General features: G+C 44.2%; 1 protein-coding gene across 1 annotated transcript; it reads right to left on the bottom strand.

Annotated features, from left to right (window-relative positions):
* Window positions 1–2,529: 2,529 nt before the first annotated feature.
* ARL14EPL (ADP ribosylation factor like GTPase 14 effector protein like) lies at window positions 2,530–11,725 on the bottom strand. The gene is made up of 3 exons (XM_007521969.2): window positions 11,611–11,725; window positions 9,108–9,247; window positions 2,530–3,121 (listed from the first exon to the last, which is right to left on the bottom strand). Exons 1-3 carry the CDS (start codon window positions 11,704–11,706, stop codon window positions 2,899–2,901), a joined length of 459 nt encoding a protein of 152 aa, XP_007522031.2. The 5' UTR covers window positions 11,707–11,725; the 3' UTR covers window positions 2,530–2,898.
* Window positions 11,726–17,727: the final 6,002 nt, after the last annotated feature.

Genomic DNA, 17,727 nt, shown 5'->3' with positions numbered 1-17,727 from the left:
CAGAATTTAGTTCTATATGTCAGAAGATCCAGCTCTGAAGAAAGTGACAGTTGGGACATACTGATAACTTTAAAAAAATTAATGAACACTATTTTTATTCATTTTTATTGAGGAAATTTTTTACAAGGTCACTGTTGTCACAGGGGTACAGTTTCATATCCCCCCAAGATAAATATCAGCACACTTTACCTTCTACCAACTTATCATCTTTCTCCACCACAAGACATTGATCCCCAACTGCTACCCTGACGCCCTGCCCTGCTAATTTCCTCGATTTGAATCCTTGGGTCTGCTGAAATAGGCTCCACACCTTGTGTTTGCCTGTGTTTTGTTTCACCAGTCCTACCTATAAGTGGGGTCATTCAATGTCTGTCCTCCTTCTGACTTGTTTCACTTGGCACACTCCCCTATAGTTCCACCCTTTATGGAACAAAAAAAGATTTTATCTTTTTTTTTTTTTTTTTTTACAGCTGAATAGTGCCTCACTGTGTATATGTATATATATATATATATATATATATATATCACAACTTTCTTAACCACTCATCTGCCATTGGACAACTGTTTGGCTCATAATAGATGCTCAGGAAAAAATGAGTTGAATTTGGGAAACCCAACAGAGTTTGTGAAAAATAGAATCATTTCGTCTACATGTGCAGAAGTATAGTATTCAAGCCATGGCTTTTAAGACTTATGTTACTTTAGTCCCAAATTGGCACTGCCAAAATAGACAGCATTGTCAGGAACTTTCCTTATCAAATGTAGACATAGGTGCTTTCTTTTCTTTTTTTTTAATATTTATTTATTCATTCCTTTTTGTTGCCCTCCTTTTATTGTTATAATAATTATTATTATTGTTGTTGTTGTTGTTGTTGGATAGGACAGAGAGAAATGGAGAGAGAGGGGGAGAGAAAGATAGACACCTGCAGACCTGCTTCACCACTTGTGAAGCGACTCCCCTGTAGGTGGGGAGCCGGGGCTCGAACTGGGACCCTTATGCTGGTCCTTGCGCTTTGTGCCACCTGCGTATAATCCACTGTGCTACCTTCCGACTCCCCATAGGTGCTTTCAATACTAATTACAGACGAAAAATAAACCCTGAAAACTGTTATCAAAAACATCTTAAGTTTACTTAAAAGATCAAAAGCTTATGCTACTTTTTAAAAATGACAAAAAATGTGGCCTGGGAGCTGGCACAGTTGATGGGGGATGGTGGAATCTCAAAGTAGGAGATCCCAAGTTCAGTCCCTGACATTGCATATACCAGGATGACACTCTGGTTCTCTCTCTCTCTCTCTTTTCTCTCTCCTCTCTTCACTCATTAATTAATAAAATTAATACATCTTTTAAAAATTATTAAAATGGGAGTTGGGCGGTAGCGCAGCGGGTTAAGCGCAGGCAGTGTAAAGCACAAGGACTGGCATAAGGATCCTGGTTCGAGCCCCCGGCTCCTCACCTACAGGGGAGTCGCTTCACAGGCGGTGAAGCAGGTCTTCAAGTGTCTATTTTTCTCTCCCCCTCTGTCTTCCCCTCCTCTCTCCATTTTTTTTCTGTCCTATCCAACAACAATGACATCAATAATAACTACAATAAAACAAGGGCAACAAAAAGGAATAAAAAAATATTAAAATACCTTATTTAAAATACCTAACGTATTAAATACCTAGAGACATGGTTCTCAAAATAGTTCCCAGACTTGCTGATTCAGTATCATCTGGGAAATGCACATTAGCCAGTCTAGGCTCTGAACAGGTTGGAAAACTGGAGGGCAGGGACACATCCTAGAGGTGACTGGAACAGATACTGATGTATGAGAAACACTGACTGGACTCCATCTTTAAAAAAAATCAAGTTCAGAGAAGGTCAAGTTCAATGTTCTATAGACCACCTGCGATGTATCTGAATTGAAAACCCGTGCGCACACGTAACTAGTCAACTGCTTTTCAACATCCTCAATTAGCAAACATATATACACACACATGTACAACACACTTTGGTGTGACCACTTAGGTTTCTCCTTTTGAAAACAAATTCTGAAATACTGATTCTGGGGTTAAGAAAAAAACATCCACTGACCTTTACAAAAGTCAAGTCTTAATTTCTCAATTTTACATGTAGAATATCAAATTTAATCAGCACATTATAAAATATTCCAGAATTTAAGTTTAATGTCATTAAAACCCTAAAGACAAGTTTCCAAAGTGATACTGTTGCTATTAAGGGCAAAGTCACAAAGTTGTATTTAAAGAAGAAAAAAGAAAAGGAAAGCAAGAAAGAGGTAAGGAAAGAAAAAAAAAAATCCACCAGCAATTCTGATTCAGACCTAGAAGGCTACTAACTAGATACGATAAACATCTGGTTTCTGTGTTTTTTATCAGCAAAGATCTCATTGCACAGAAGACCCAAATCTTAACATTAAAAAATAAAATCTAACTGAAACACTAAAAAGCTTAAAAGTTTTTTTTTTAAAAAAAAGTTCTTTAGAATGTTAACTGAGATGTTACTTTAAAAAGAAAAAAAAAGGAGCTTTAAAACCTTCAGATGACATTTGTCTCAAGAGGAAAGGGATTTTTTTTTTTTCCACTGGAAGGCAGAGTCAAGATGGGGTGTGGGCGAGCTATGCTGAGATCCGGTCGCCGTCACATTCTGGACATAATGGATGAGAGAAGATTCAGATGCCTCTGGGATGACTATCGGTTCGACGTTGGGGCTTCCAAGCAGGTGAGGTTTCAGTATGTTTTTCCAACATTTCCCCCCCCCCACTCCCAACCCTGCCCCAACCCCAAACCGATGGAACTCACCAAGGCAAGGAGGCTGATTTAAGTCATCTTGAAAAAAAAATAATAATAATAAAAAGAAAAGAAAAGAAAATCTGTTGGGTCCAGATGTGACAGCTTGCTAGTCAGGGACATCGAAGGGCAGCGAGCTGATGACCTCCCCGGACTCGGTGACGATGGTGTCATAGACCCACTTGCGGTTGCAGCGACACTCAGGGCCACATTTGTTGGAGTTGCACTTGGGGCAGGGGTAGAAGCAGCCCAGGCAGTTCTTCTCCAGGCAATCACACAGATCCATGTTGTTACAGAGGAGCTTGCCGTTCTTGTCGTACTTCTTCATGACCCTACAGAGACAAGTGAGAGGCACTCAGGACAGGGCGTCAGCCCTGAGAGTCACTGTTTTATTCTGCAGGAGAACTTCCTTCACGTGACCCCAGCCCCCACCTTCAGGGAGAAAGCTTTACAAGTGGTGAAACACGGCTGCAGGTGTCTCTCTTTCTCTCTCCCTCCCTATCTCCCCCTTTCCTCTTGATTTCTGGTTGTCTCTATACAATAAATACACACCAGAGAAATGGCAGCCCCTGGGAGACCCAGGAACACATCCGACTATCTCACATTAAGTGATGTTCGAGGAAATCCAACATACTGTCAGTTTCCCACGCGGCACAGTTCTTAACAAGAGCGACACCTCGTTTTTCCCAGTATGCAGGGAAAGAGGGCACCCCACCTAAGCAAATTATGAGAACTAGCTAACGAAAGCTCCCTCCTACAACCATCCCCAATTTCCCTTCTTCAAGAATATCCTTTTTTTTTAACTTAATTCATTTATTATTGAATAGAGTCAGAGATAAACTGAGAGGGAAGGGGAAGATAGAAAGGGAAAGAGACAGACACCTACAGCCCTGCTTCACCACTCCTGAAGCTTGCCCTGTGAGGATGGGGACCAGGGGCTTGAACCTGGGTCCTTGTGCACTGTAATGTGAGTGCTTACCTATGTGCATCACTGCCTGCCCTCTCATCAAGAATAACTATCTTGAATAACTATCTTTGATGAGACTTTACGCTAGCAAATTACTTTAAGTTTATTGTTATTATATCTTATTTCATTCTTTAAAATATTTATTTCCTTTTGTTGCCTTTGTTTTATTATTATAGTTATGATTGTTGTTGTTGTTGATGATGTCATTGTTGTTGGATAGGACACAGAGAGGAGAGAAGAGGGGAAGACAAGAGAGGGGGAGAGAAAGATAGACACCTGGAGACCTGCTTCACCGCTTGTGAAGTGACTCCCCCCCCCCACAGGTGGGGAGCCAGGGGCTTGAACTGGGATCCTTTTGCCAGTCCTTGCTTTATGCCACCTGCGCTTAACCTACTGCGCTACCACCCGACTCCCATCTTATTTCATTTTTGACAAGAAAGACTAAAAAAGGAAGATGGAGCCAGGTGGTGGTGCACCTGGTTCAGCACACACATTACACTGTGCAAGAACCCAGGTTCAAACCCCTGACCTCCATCTGCAGGGGGAAAGCTTCAGAAGTGGTGCAGCATGACTGCAGGTGTCTGCCTCTCTCCTTCTCTACCTCCTCCTCCCCTCTTAGTTTCTCTGTCTCTATCCAATAAGAAAGAAAGAAAGGGAGAAAGAAAGAAGATGTACAGAGAGAAAGATCAGAGCACTGCTCCTACCTCCAGCACAAGTCTTTTTACATAACCATTATGCTATCTCCCCCACTATTATCATCATCATCATCATCATCATCAGAGCATGACTTATGGTGGTGCAGGAATGGATATTGTGACATTCGGGGGCTCAGGCATGAAAGTCTTTTTTGTAACTGTTATCCACTGCACCCTCTTTCTTAAGGAAAAATAGAAGGGGAAATGCAAGCTCTAGTAAATATGTGTGACTGATATAAACACACATGTCCCCTTTTGTATTGATTTATGATCCTTCAGCCACTTGACCTGTCCCCATTTCCTATTGATAACCACTCACTGTAAATCATCCTCAGAAAAAACCAACAGGGGGCGATGGGGGTGGCAGTGGCAGTGTGTCAGGTAAAGTACAAATATAACCATGTGCTGGGACTCAGGTTCAATTCCTCCTCTCCGTCAGCAGGGAGCAAACTTCACTAGTGGTGACCTACTGCTACAGGGATCTTTCTCTCTACTTTATCTTTCTCTTCTTAATTTCTCTCTGTGCTACCAAATAAGAAAAAAAAAAAAAAGTCAACAGGAGTGATGAATTTGTAATGCAGGCACTGAAGCCTCAGCAATCACCCAGATATAATAGTAATAATAATGATAATAGCAAAAGCACCAGAAAAATCTCTCTCTTGGATAGTGAACTTTACCACAGACACACCCCACGTTTAAGACCAGCCCCCACCACACTGAAGGAAGCTATGGTGCTGTGCTCTCTGGGCCTCTTTGTTCCTATCTAAAATAAGTAAATTATCTAAATTAAAAAAAAAATCCGGGAGTCGGGCTGTAGCACAGCAGGTTAAGCGCAGATGGCGTAAAGCACAAGACCGGCATGAGGATCCCGGTTTGAGCCCCCAGCTCCCCACCTGCAGGGGAGTCGCTTCAAAAGCGGTGAAGCAGGTCTGCAGGTGTCTATCTTTCTCTCCCCCTCTCTGTCTTCCCCACCTCTCTCCATTTCTCTCTGTCCTATCCAACAATAACGACAACAATAATTACTACAACAAGAAAACAACAAGGGCAACAAAAGGGAATAAATAAATAAAATTAATATTTAAAAAAAAATCCTTCCCTTTGTCTCCCGGTACCATTGCTTTGATCATTTCTATGATGTGTGCATTTAAACAGGTGCTCCACCACTGGTCCCTGCTTTGATAATTTCTGATTCCTGTTTCCCAACCTTAGAAGGAGGAAGTAGTGACCAAGATGGCTGGTTCTCTAATAAGTTTCTGAGAAAAGTTAGAAATTCAGAACCCACGAAGAGCACAGAGATTTGTACTCCTACGCCTTTCCTGCCAACCTCCATGGCAGCTGTAGGAGGTAAAAAGTTTTCAGGAGAATCCTACCACCCCCTCTCAAAACCAAACTATGTTTGAGAGACATCTAAAGAATTGTACTGAGCACAAGGACCCGCATAAGGATCCCGGTTTTAGCCCCCGGCTCCCCACCTGCAGAGGGAGCTGTTTCACAACAGGCGGTGAAGCAGGTCTGCAGGTGTCTCTCTTTCTCTCCCCCTCTCTGTCTTCCCCTCCTCTCTCCATTTCTCTCTGTCCTAGCCAACAACATCAATGGCAACAATAACGACAACAAGGGCAACAAAGTGGGAAAATATGGCCTCCACGAGCAGCGGATTCCTAGTGCAGGCACTGAGCCCCAGCAATAAAGCTGGAGGCAAAAAAAAAAGAACTATATTGAGCATTTTAGAGTCAATGAAAAGTCCTCTTCAGGTATGCCTGGTACAGCTGCTAGCTACAGTAAAACAGAAAAACTGACCCGAGCTAGTGTGAAAAGATTCTGAACTCCAGAAGAGATCCAAAAGGCCAAGAAACACATGAAAAAAATGCTCCAAGTCTTTGATTGTCAGAGAAATGCAAATAAAGACAACAATGAGATATCACTTCACTCCTGTGAGAATGTCATACATCAGAAAAGGTAGCAGCAACAAATGCTGGAGAGGGTGTGAGGTCAATGGAACCCTCCTGCACTGCTAGTGGGAATGTCACTTGGTCCAACCTCTGTGGAGAACAGTCTGGAGAACTCTCACAAGGATAGACATAGACCTACCCTATGATCCTGCAATTCCTCTCCTGGGGATATATCCTAAGGAATTCAACACACCCATCCAAAAATATCTGTGTTCACATATGTTCTTGGCAGCACAATTTGTAATAGCCAAAATCTGGAGACAACCCAGGTGTCTCCACAACAGGTAAGTGGCTGAGAAAGTAGTATATATACACAATGGAATACTATTCAGCTATTAAAAATGATGACTTCACCATTTTCAGCTGATCTTGGATGGACCTTGAAAAATTCATGTTAAGTGAAATAAGTCAGAAACAGAAGGATGAATATGAGATGATCTCACTCTCAGGCAGAAGTTGAAAAACAAGATCAGAAGAGAAAACACAGGTAAAACCTGAACTGGAATTGGCATATTGCACCAAAGTAAAAGACTCTGGGGTGGGTGGGTGGGGAGAATACAGGTCCAAGAAGGATGACAGAGGACCTAGTAGTGGTTGTATTATTATATGGAAAACTGGGAAATGTTATGCATGTACAAACTATTGTATTTACTGTTGAATGTAAAATATTAATTCTCCAATAAAGAACCTTAAAAAAATAGATTCTGACTCCTTTACCCTATGCCCCAAATAGACCTCCACCTCTGTCCTTCCCTGTCTACTCAGTCATGCCATTCAATCTTCTCCTTTTTCTTACAGAAACAGGGAAGGCTGAGGGTCATTATATGTCTTTAACAAACCTGATCATCACATCTGTGAAATGAACCCTCCCTCATCCCTCCCAAGCCCACCACCAGGAAAGTGTCCACAGACAAGGAGTTTTAAAATCTGTGATGACCAGTAAGTAAAGAAACTGTCTCTAAAACTTTGGGAGGGTCTTGTTGGGAGGGTGGGGGGGCACAGAACATTGGTGGTTGGGTGCAGTGTGGAACTCCATTTGTAGTCTTACAATCTTGTAAGCCACTGTGAATGATAAATATAAAATAGCAAAAATAGAACAATGAGAGCTATATACAAATAAATAATAATCTACTGTGGTAGGTGTGGCTGCTGGGATCCAGGGTTCCCACGTGATCAAGGATTGAGAAGATGAACTCAGACACTCATTGGCAATTGTAATACACACTCTGACCCTATCATGCATTCCGTAGTTTATGGGTACAGTAGGGTTGCAGATTGGGCCTTTTTTGCTTGGGGGTTGGGGCTGTTGACCCAACTACTCATAAACTGATGTCATTCTACCAGATGCCCATCAGAGAATAGGAACTGTAACCAGAGGGGAACATGAGTAACTCCAGGTAATCAGCATCCCTTTGTCCTATGCACAGCTTCTCAGTAACTGAGGAATTAGAACAGTGGAAAAAACAGCAAGCCTCTATCAGGGGTCTACAACAGGAGGGTGGGGAGCTAGCACAGAGTGGTACACAAGACCTCCACATGCCTGAGGCCCCAAGGACTGCAGGTTCAATCCCCCATACCAGCATATATCAGAGGTGAATAGTGCTCTGGTCTCTCATGAAAAAGAAGCCTACAGATATGAGGCTCCTACTATTTATCTTCACCACTATGGATGGGCATTTGGATTCTCATGACTGTCTTCTGTTCCAGTGATGTTATGAAACTTCTTGAGCCTGGTGGGCATGTGGGAGAACTTTTGCAGAATATAAGCTGAGGAGTGAAGACACAAGGTCAAAAAGTGCATAGGTAATACCAGCTTACTAGGGAAAGGCAGAGATAAGCTGAGGGTATTAATCAACCAGCCAATATCCATGCCCAGCAGAGAAGCTAATTATAGAAGCCAGAACTCCTCCATTCTTCACACCCCCCCCCAAAAAAAAAAGTTTGTCCCATACTCGCAATGGAGGAAATATTAAGAGAAGATGAACAGAAGCTCTCTGAAACTCAGTTCCACTAGGGAGGGTTCAAAAGTTTTGTGACAAGGAACCTGTTGCTGTAGCATCACTGAGAGGGAAGAGATTCTGGAGAACACTTGAGGAAGTCAGGCACTGTTTTGTTCATCTGAAAGGTTAAGAGGAAAAAGGGAGGACAACTCTGGGACAATTTCATTCACAAGTAGAATACAGAGAACTTGTGGCTCAAAATGCAAGGACTGGCGTAAAGATCCCAGTTGAATACCCCGGCTCCCCACCTTCAGGGGAGTTGCTTCACAGGCAGTGAAACAGGTCTGCAGGTGTCTATCTTTCTCTCCCCCTCTCTGTCTTCCCCTCCCTCTCTCCATTTCTCTCTGTCCTATCCAACAACAACAACATCAATAGCTACAACAATAAAGCAACAAGGGCAACAAAAGGGCAAATAAATAAATAAATATTAAAAAACATTTTAAAAAAGAATACAGTAAACTTAAATAGATGAACTTTAAGAAATGAAAAAAATATACAGTTTACGTATAATCTTGGGAGAGCTATGGTGGTTACTGTTAGGGGGTCAGAACATACGAAACTTTGGTGGTGGGAGTGCTGTGGAATTATACTCTTATTATCTTACAATCACTATCAAATCAAATCACTAATAAAAAAAAAAAACCGAACAAAGAAAATGCAAGCATATTACAGACCCAACAGTCAAGTATAAGAAATCATCATCTCACTTGTTTTTTGGAGAAAAGTACTCATTCATCCTTGACATCCGTGCTTTCTTTTTCTGCTGCCTTGTTTCAGGGTTAAAGTCAGCAACCTGTGGTCCAGGGTTTTGGAATGCCAGGCATTTTAACTGTCGCTCTATTTGTTGCTATAAAACAAATAAAAGGCTAGAAGTAAGAAACGGACACTTAAGCAAAGGAGATAGTATAATGATTATGCAAAAAGACTTTCATGCCTGAGGCACCAAAGGTCTTGAGTTCAATCTGCAGCACTACCATAAACCAGAGCTCAGCAGTGCTGTGATATAAGTAACTAGAAAAAGACATTTTATGAATTTGTTTGTTTATAATAAATTTAATAGGTTTTTCTGATGGGGGGGCAAGGATATGGCTCAGTGGTAAAGTACAAGTTCTCCTGTTTGAGGTCCTGGGTTTAATCCCCAGCAACGCAACCCCTCCAAAAAAGCACTTGTACCATCATGACATGAAAATGCTGATGTTTTAACCATAGGAAGAAATGGTTTAGCCTAGTGAAATTTCAAAATGTGATACGGACTTTTTCAGATTTGTACTGAATAAGGAAATCTGCAAAGTAAAAATCGTAACAAAAATATATATGCAGGGGGCCATGCAGTGGCGCTCCTGGTTAAGCACACATAGTACACCAAGGGCCCACACAAGGATCTGGGTTTGAGTCCCCTGGTTCCCCCTTAACCCTCCCCCACCTGAAGGGAAGATGCAGCAAAGCAGGTCTGCGAGTGTCTGTCTTTCTCTCTCCCTATCTTCCTCTCCTCTCTCAATTCCTCTGTCTTACCAATAAAAATGGGGGGAAAAAATGGCTGCCAGGAGCGGTGGTTTTGTAGTGCACCAAGCCCCAGCAGTAACTCCTGCGGGGGAGAAAAAGCAAAGAAAGGAGACCCAGAAGAGTTGCTCATTTGCCAATGTATGACCCAGGTTTGAGTCCATCCTCCACTGTATTAAAGGGAGTTTTAGTGCTGCTGCTGCTGCTGCTGCTGCTGCTGCTGCTGAAAAGAGAATAGAAAAATCTATAAAAGCCAGTGAATGCTTCCAGGAACTCACCCTCCTTTAAATCCTGACCCTCCCCTAGTCCGCCTCCCCGCCCCACCTAGACACAACTGACAAGAAAAGATAACCAAGTATCCAGCTCTCAGTCCTTGAAAGGAGAGTGGAAGATAGGATGCCCCCACCCCACCCGTTCCTAACTCTGCTATGTCTGACTTATGTAGTCATGCTCAGCCTGTAGCCCCACCTTTGTTCTGGGCCTAGCACTCAGGAGCATGAGTTAGATGGGGAAAGTAAAACATTCCCTCCCACAAGCTCCAAGTGGAGGCCTGGAAGCAAATGGTTACGGTTAGTTCCTTCTTGTTTTCTGCAACACTTTCTTTCACTCTCTCTACTTCCTTTTGAAAACAAATGAACAAGCAATAAGGCAGTAAATATAAAGGAAGGAAAGAGCACACCAGGAAACAAACTTTTTTTTTTTTCCCCTTTGTATTTAGTGTAGGGTGAGGAGAACTAGTGCAACTTAGGGAAAGACTTCATCCAAAAATGAAGAAGAAAATATACGTACAAATCTGGGGGGGGGGTGCGGGGCCGGGGAGAGACAGGTGGTGGCGCATTGGTTAAGTGCACACACCACAGTGAGTGAGGAGAGGAACCGGGGTTGAAACCCCTGCCCCCCCCCCACCTACAGAGAGAAAGCTTCATGAGTGCTGAAGCAGGGCTGCAGATGTCTCTTTTGTCTCTATCTCTCCCTCCCTTCTCAGTTTCTCTGCCTCTATCTAGTCAATACATAAAAAATGTATTCTATTTTTTTTTTTAATTTCTTTATGGGGGGTTAATGTTTTACAGTCGACAGTAAATACGATAGTTTGTACATGCATAACATTTCTCAGTTTTCCACACAATAATACAACCCCCGCTAGGTCCCTTTTTTCTTAAATAAATATTTATTTATTTATTTATTTATTCCCTTTCATTGCCCTTGTTTTATAGTTGTTATTCATGCCATTGTTGTTGGATAGGACAGAGAGAAATGGAGAGAGGAGGGTAAGACAGAGAGGGGGAGAGAAAGATAGACACCTGCAGACCTGCTTCACCGCCTGTGAAGCGACTCCCTTGCAGGTGGGGAGCTCGAACCGGGATCCTGATGCTGGTCCTCACGCTTTGCGCCACCTGCACTTAACCCGCTGCGCTACTGCCCGACTCCCCTGGGCCACTATGTCCTCTTTTCCTAATTATCTCTGTCGCCTTTGGGGGAAAACTTTCAACATGTGAATATTGGGGTAATGGATGAGTGACAGAATCAGTAGCTGCTTTTATCTATTAAGTGAAGCTTTTCTATAGTCGAAGTCCTTGGCTGCACCCCATCAATGGGAGGGGACAGAGAGCCTTCTCAGTCCATAGGCCCACCCCAAGCAGAGAAGCTCAGAACCCCCCAAACAGGTATGTCCCCAAACACCATGGAAATCAGAAAACCCATCACCCATACCAGCTGCTTCTGTCCAATCTGATAGTTTTTCTCCGGAGAACTTTCGCCTGTGTGTTTCTCTTGAGCTGCACTGCTTTTTTCTGGCTGTTCACTCATCTCTGACCACTACAGAGGAAGGGGAAAAAAAAGACACACAAAAATCATATATCCCCAGTAGATCATTCAATCTTGTACCTTTTGTGGAATGGGCGAGCAGAATCAGACCCAGTAATGAGACAGAGTGAGGTGTGCAAAGCTAGGAGAGGTTTATCACACCTAGAGGGTAGAGGGTGGAGGGTGGAGGGTGGAGGGTGGAGGGTGGAAGGTCGAGGGTGGGCAGGCCTAGACTTCCATAGCTCCAAAAGGGTTTACCCCTGGATGGAGGCAGTTACACTTTTATACTCAAAGGGTATCAGAAGTTACACTTTTTTTTTTCTTTTCCTCCTCCAGGGTTATTGCTGGGCTCGGTGCCTGCACCATGAATCCATTGCTCCTGGAGGCCATTTTTCCCCCCTTTTGTTGCCCTTGTTGTAGCTTCGTTGTGGTTATTATTATTGCCCTTGTTGACGCAATTCGTTGTTGGATAGGACAGAGAGAAATGGAGAGAGGAGGGGAAGACAGAGAAGGGGAGAGAAAGATAGACACCTGCAGACCTGCTTCACCGCCTGTGAAGCGACTCCCCTGCAGGTGGGGAGCCGGGGCTCGAACCGGGATCCTTCTGCCGGTCCCTGCGCTTTGCGCCACATGCGCTTAACCCACTGCGCCACCGCCCGACCCCCAGAAGTTACACATTTTGCAAAACAAGTGCAGCTAGCTCAGCAAGCAAGCCTGATACTCCTGTTTCTGGTCTCGCAGCTTTTAGTCCTGTTTTCTGTCTCACTGTCTCCCCTACACCCCACATCTTAACCTCTTTCTAAATCAGACTTCCTTTCTTTTTCCGGGTTCACTCAAATCCTGTACCCATCTCTCCCAGAATCCCTTTCTTTTTTTCTTTCTTTCTTCCTTTCTTTTCCTTTTCTTTTTTAAATTTTGCCTCCAGGGGCTCAGTGCTTACACTATGAATCCACTGCTCCTGGAGGCCATTTTTTCCCATTTTTGTTGCCATTGTTGTTGTTATTGCTGTTGTTGTTGCTGGGTAGGACAGAGAGAAATGGAGTGAGGAGGGGAAGACAGAGAGGGGAAGAAAAAGACAGACACCTGCAGACCTGCTTCACTGCTTATGAAGTGACTCCCCTGCAGGTGGGGATGGGGTTGGCTCAAACCAGTATACTTACTCTGGTCCTTGTGCTTTGTACCATGTACGCTTAACCTGCTGCACCACTGCCCAGCCCTCACGATCTTTTTTTTCTTTAATTTTAATGTTTAAATTTTTTTTTATTGCCACCAGCGTTATTTCTGGGGTTTGGTACCTGCACAACAAATCTATGGCTCCTGATAACCATTTTCCTTTCTTTTTTTTCTTTTTGGTAAAGACAGGAAGAAATTGAGAGGAAAGGGGGAGAAAAAGTGAGAGAGGGGAGAGAGAAAGAGAGAGAGAGAGAGAGAGAGACACCTGCAACACTGCTCCACTGCTTGAACCTAGGTCCTTGCACATGATGTGTTCACTCAATTGCGTGAGTCCCCACCTGGCCCCAGAGCTGACAATCTTTCTGGGTATTCCAAGAGCACCTTTCATAGACTCAGAACTCTTCAAGTCACCTGTTACCGCTGGTGGGGGGGGTATGACTGTGGCTTCTCAGATCATTTTGCCCTGTCTATACTAACCCATTCCTGTACTCATGGGGAGGAAAGCCCCAAAAGTATTTTATATCCTTAGTATCCTAGCTTAAGGTGGCCCTGGGAATGAGCCTGGGACTTTTTGGTGCCTCAGGCATGAAAGAAGGAAGTCATTTTTCGTAACTAGTCTCCTATCTCCCCAGCCCAAAACACATTTTCCCCCTACTGGAGATCTTTCTCATGCCTCAGGTATGAAAATCCTTCTGCATAAGCTCAAAACATTTTTTTAAAATTATCTTTTATTTGTTGGACAAAGTCACCCAGAAATTGAGAGGGAAGGGGAGATAGGGAGGGAGAGGCACCTGCAGCACTGCTTCACTCACAAAGCTTTCCCTCTGCAGGCGGAGACTGGAGGTTTGAACCTGCGTCCTTACACATTGTAACGTGCACTCAACCAGGTGTACCACTACCTGCCCCCACCCCCTTTTTAAGCTCTGGCTTTTGGTAGTTTGGGGATTGAACCTGGAACTTTGTGAAGTCTCAGATTTGAGCACCCCTTTGTATAGTCATTATGTTATCTCTACCATCCAGATAATCTTATCTATCCTCCCTTGGGTAGATAACTTCGAGAGTTTCAGTAGTCACCTATTCAGAGGTCCCTCTCCAAGTTTCCTGTAACAGACTGACGTTTAAAAAAAAAAAAAAAAAGGTTTGGGAGTCGGGCTGTAGCGCAGTGGATTAAGCACAGGTGGCGCAAAGCACAAGGACCGGCATAAGGATCCCGGTTCGAACCCTGGCTCCCCACCTGCAGGGGAGTCGCTTCACAGGCGGTGAAGCAGGTCTGCAGGTGTCTATCTTTCTCTCCCCCTCTCTGTCTTCCCCGTCTCTCTCCATTTCTCTCTGTCCTATCCAACAACGACAACAACAATAATAACTACAACAATAAAACAACAAGGGCAGCAAAAGGGAATAAATAAATAAAATAAATATTTATAAAAAAAAAAGGTTTTATTTATTCATGAGAAATCATAGGAATAGAGAGAGGGGAAACAACCAGATATCACTCAGGCATATATGCTGCCAGGGATTGAATTTGGGACCTTATGCTTGAGAGTTCAATGCTTTATCTCCTAGACCATGCAGACTGGCCTCATTCAAGTTTTCTGATGTATTTCTAGTACAGTTTGTACTAAGCAAAAGCCATTTACTTTCACAAAGCATACTTGATAGTTTATTTTGAAATACTTGCATAAATACAATGAAAAGGCTATATATATGTGTGTGTATGTGTGTGTGTGTGTGTGTAGACTAAGGTGAAACTAACAAGACTCCTAATCACCACTGTATACTCCAAACAGAAGGACATGCCTCCCTCTCTCATCAGCCAGACATGTGGGCTGTGAGATGATGGACCCAAGCAGATGCTTTCCTAGGTTGGTCTGGCTTCTTGGCACCACCTGGATACCCCATTTCTGCTCCTGCATTCCAATCTGTGTCTAGAGTCAGGAGGCACTGCCTGTTGGCTGTTCTGTAGGGCCCCTTTCCATTGCCCAACACTAAGCTGGAAAGTATGTCACCTTCTCTTTCTTAATGCTCCTAACCCTTTGGTTCTTCCTTTTCATTCCCTATCAGGTGGAATCCCCCCCCCCAAGAAAGGAGTGGCTGGGCCTGGGTAGTGGCGCACCTGGTTAAGCGCACACATTACAGTGCGCAAGGACCTGAGTTCGAGCCCCCAGTCCCCACCTGCAGGGGGAAAGCTTTGCAAGTGGTGAAGCAGGGCTGCAGGTGTCACTCTGTCTCTCTCCCTCTCTATCACCTCTTTCCCTCTCGATTTCTGGCTGTCTCTATCCAATAAATAAATAAAGATTTAAAAAAAAAAAAAGAAAGAAAGGAGTGGCCATCCATTGTAGAAGCAAAAACAGAAGTAATGATAGTAGGGGCGAGGTGGTGGCGCATGTGGTTGAGTGCACATGTTACAATGCACAAGGACCTGGGTTCAAGCCCCCACCCCCACCCCCGTTGTCCCCACCTGCTGGGTGAAGCTTCACAGTGAAGCAGTGTCTATCTCCCTCTCTATTTCCTCCTTCCTCTTGATTTCTGGCTGTCTTTATCAAATAAATAGAGATAATAATTTTAAAAAAAGAAAGGATAGTAGAAGTCATACCTTGCCCTTGATCAAGATGACCTTAGAGTTCTTGTCAGTTTGACTAAACTCTAGATTGACTTCTTCCTGATTCTATGACCAAACCACTCTTTCTTGAACTTCAGAAAACATGATCTGTGGTCTCTGTCCCCTTGAGCTGTAAATCTTCTCTTAGCCTCTTGCCTGTTTCAGGATCTAGGAAAGTCTCAAGGGTTCGGAACCATCTTTTAGAAGCATTATCAGCCAGAATGATAGGATTTTGTTTGCCAGTCTCTGAAGATAGAAGCCCAACTTTCTAGTTGGAGGGTAATTGTCACAGTGGCCTAGTGACAGAAAGTGTGACTCACAAAAGACCTAGTGACACGAAAGACATGTCTCTGATATCTGATTACTGTAAAAAATGGCGACTAATCCCTAGCACTGCAAAAACGGTATCATCTGTTTTCCATCTACACCATGCCTCGGCCTCGCGTGAGCTTAATGTGCAGCTTGGCGATACGAGAATCCGGCATGAAGCCCAGCCAGTCTATCTTGGCGTTACTCTCGATCGCACTCTGTCATTTCACGAACACCTCATAAAAACTGCAGCAAAGGTGGGCGCGAGGAATCACATCATTGCAAGACTGGCCAGCTCCTCATGGGGCGCGAGCGCTTCCACACTGCGATCATCATCTCTGGCATTTATGCTATTCCACTGCAGAATACTGTGCCCCAGTATGGTTCCGTAGCCCCCATGTCCACTTGGTCGATTCCAAATTATATTCCTCCATGAGGATAATTTCTGGAACCATCCGTTCCACCCCGGTTCCATGGCTGCCAGTTCTTAGCAACATCGCCCCGCCAGATATTCGTCGGGATGCGGCATCATCTAAGTTCATTTCGCACGTCTACGCTCGACCCGACCTGCCAATATACGCGGATATCTTCGCCCACCCTGTCCAACGCTTGACGTCTCGTCACCCAATCTGGTCCCCTACGCCTACACTGAACTTCTCTGTTCCAGACTCTTGGAAACAGAGTTGGCAGTCAGCTGAGGTAAAGAACAAACACCTCATCACAGACCCCTGCAAGCGTCAACCCGGCTTTGACCTAGCACGTTATGATTGGGCCCTCCTCAATTGCTATCGAACAGGCCATGGCCGGTGCGCCGCTATGTTCCATCGCTGGGGAGCCAGAGACAACCCAAACTGCCCCTGCGGCTCCAGACAGACTATGACCCACAAAGTCAACGACTGCCACCTCTCCAGATTCAAAGGAGGTCTCGAAACTTGACATCAGGCTCAACCTGACGCTGTTGACTGGCTACGGAAGAAGGGCAAACGCTAGAAGAAGAACTGTGCAAATAACCAGGTTCAAGCCGCTGTTCCCCACTTGTAAGGAAAGCAGCTTCACAAGTGGTGAAGTAGTACTACATGTGTCTATCCTATCTTCCCCTTATCTCTCAATTTCTCTCCGTCTGATGCCTAAATAAATAGAAATAAAATAGTTGGGGACACATCTGGTTGTGAGCACACATTACCATGCTTAAGGACCAGGGTTCGAGCCCCACACCCCCCCAGACCTACAAGGGGGGGAACCTCATAACCTTTGAAGCAAGTCTGCAAGTGTCTATCTTTCTCTCTCCCTCTCTATCTCCCTGCCCCTTTCAATCTCCCTCTGTCCTATCAAAGAAAAGAAAAGAAAAGAAAAGAAAAGAAAAGGAAAAAAGAAATGGCTGCCACCGGGAGCAGTGGAGTCCTAGTACTCACATCGAGCTCCAGTGACAACCCTGGTGGAAATAAAAAGTAAATAACAAGTTTAAAAAAAAAAAAACAACTTCCATAACTACCCCCCCCCCCACGGATGGCATCCCCCATATCAGGCTTGACAGGGCAGGTTCATCAGAACTCTCTCCAGGGAACCTGGAGGTGGCGCAACGCGCTTGCACATGGCGCAAAGCGGACAGACCAGCATCAGGATCCCAGTTCGAGCCCCCGGCTCCCCAACTGAGGGGAATCGCTTCACAGGCGGTGAAGCAGGTCTGCAGGTGTCTATCTTTCTCTCCCCTCTCTCTCTGTCTTCCCCTCCTCTCTCCATTTCTCTCTGTCCTATCCAACAACGATGACAGCAATAACAACAACAACAACGATAAACAAGGGCAACAAAAAGAAAAAAATAAGAAAGAAAAAAAAAAAACACCTCTCTCCAACATCTGGTATTGTCCTAAACCTAGTTTAACTTGGGCCAAACCTAACCTACATCAGCGCTACCATCAGCACACCTCTGATCTCTTACCTAGC

This window comes from Erinaceus europaeus, chromosome 2, assembly GCF_950295315.1.
Source record: "Erinaceus europaeus chromosome 2, mEriEur2.1, whole genome shotgun sequence".
Classification (NCBI taxonomy): Eukaryota; Metazoa; Chordata; class Mammalia; order Eulipotyphla; family Erinaceidae; genus Erinaceus; species Erinaceus europaeus.
Note: the sequence above shows the minus strand (reverse complement) of the source record. Positions and strands in the feature narration are given on the sequence as shown.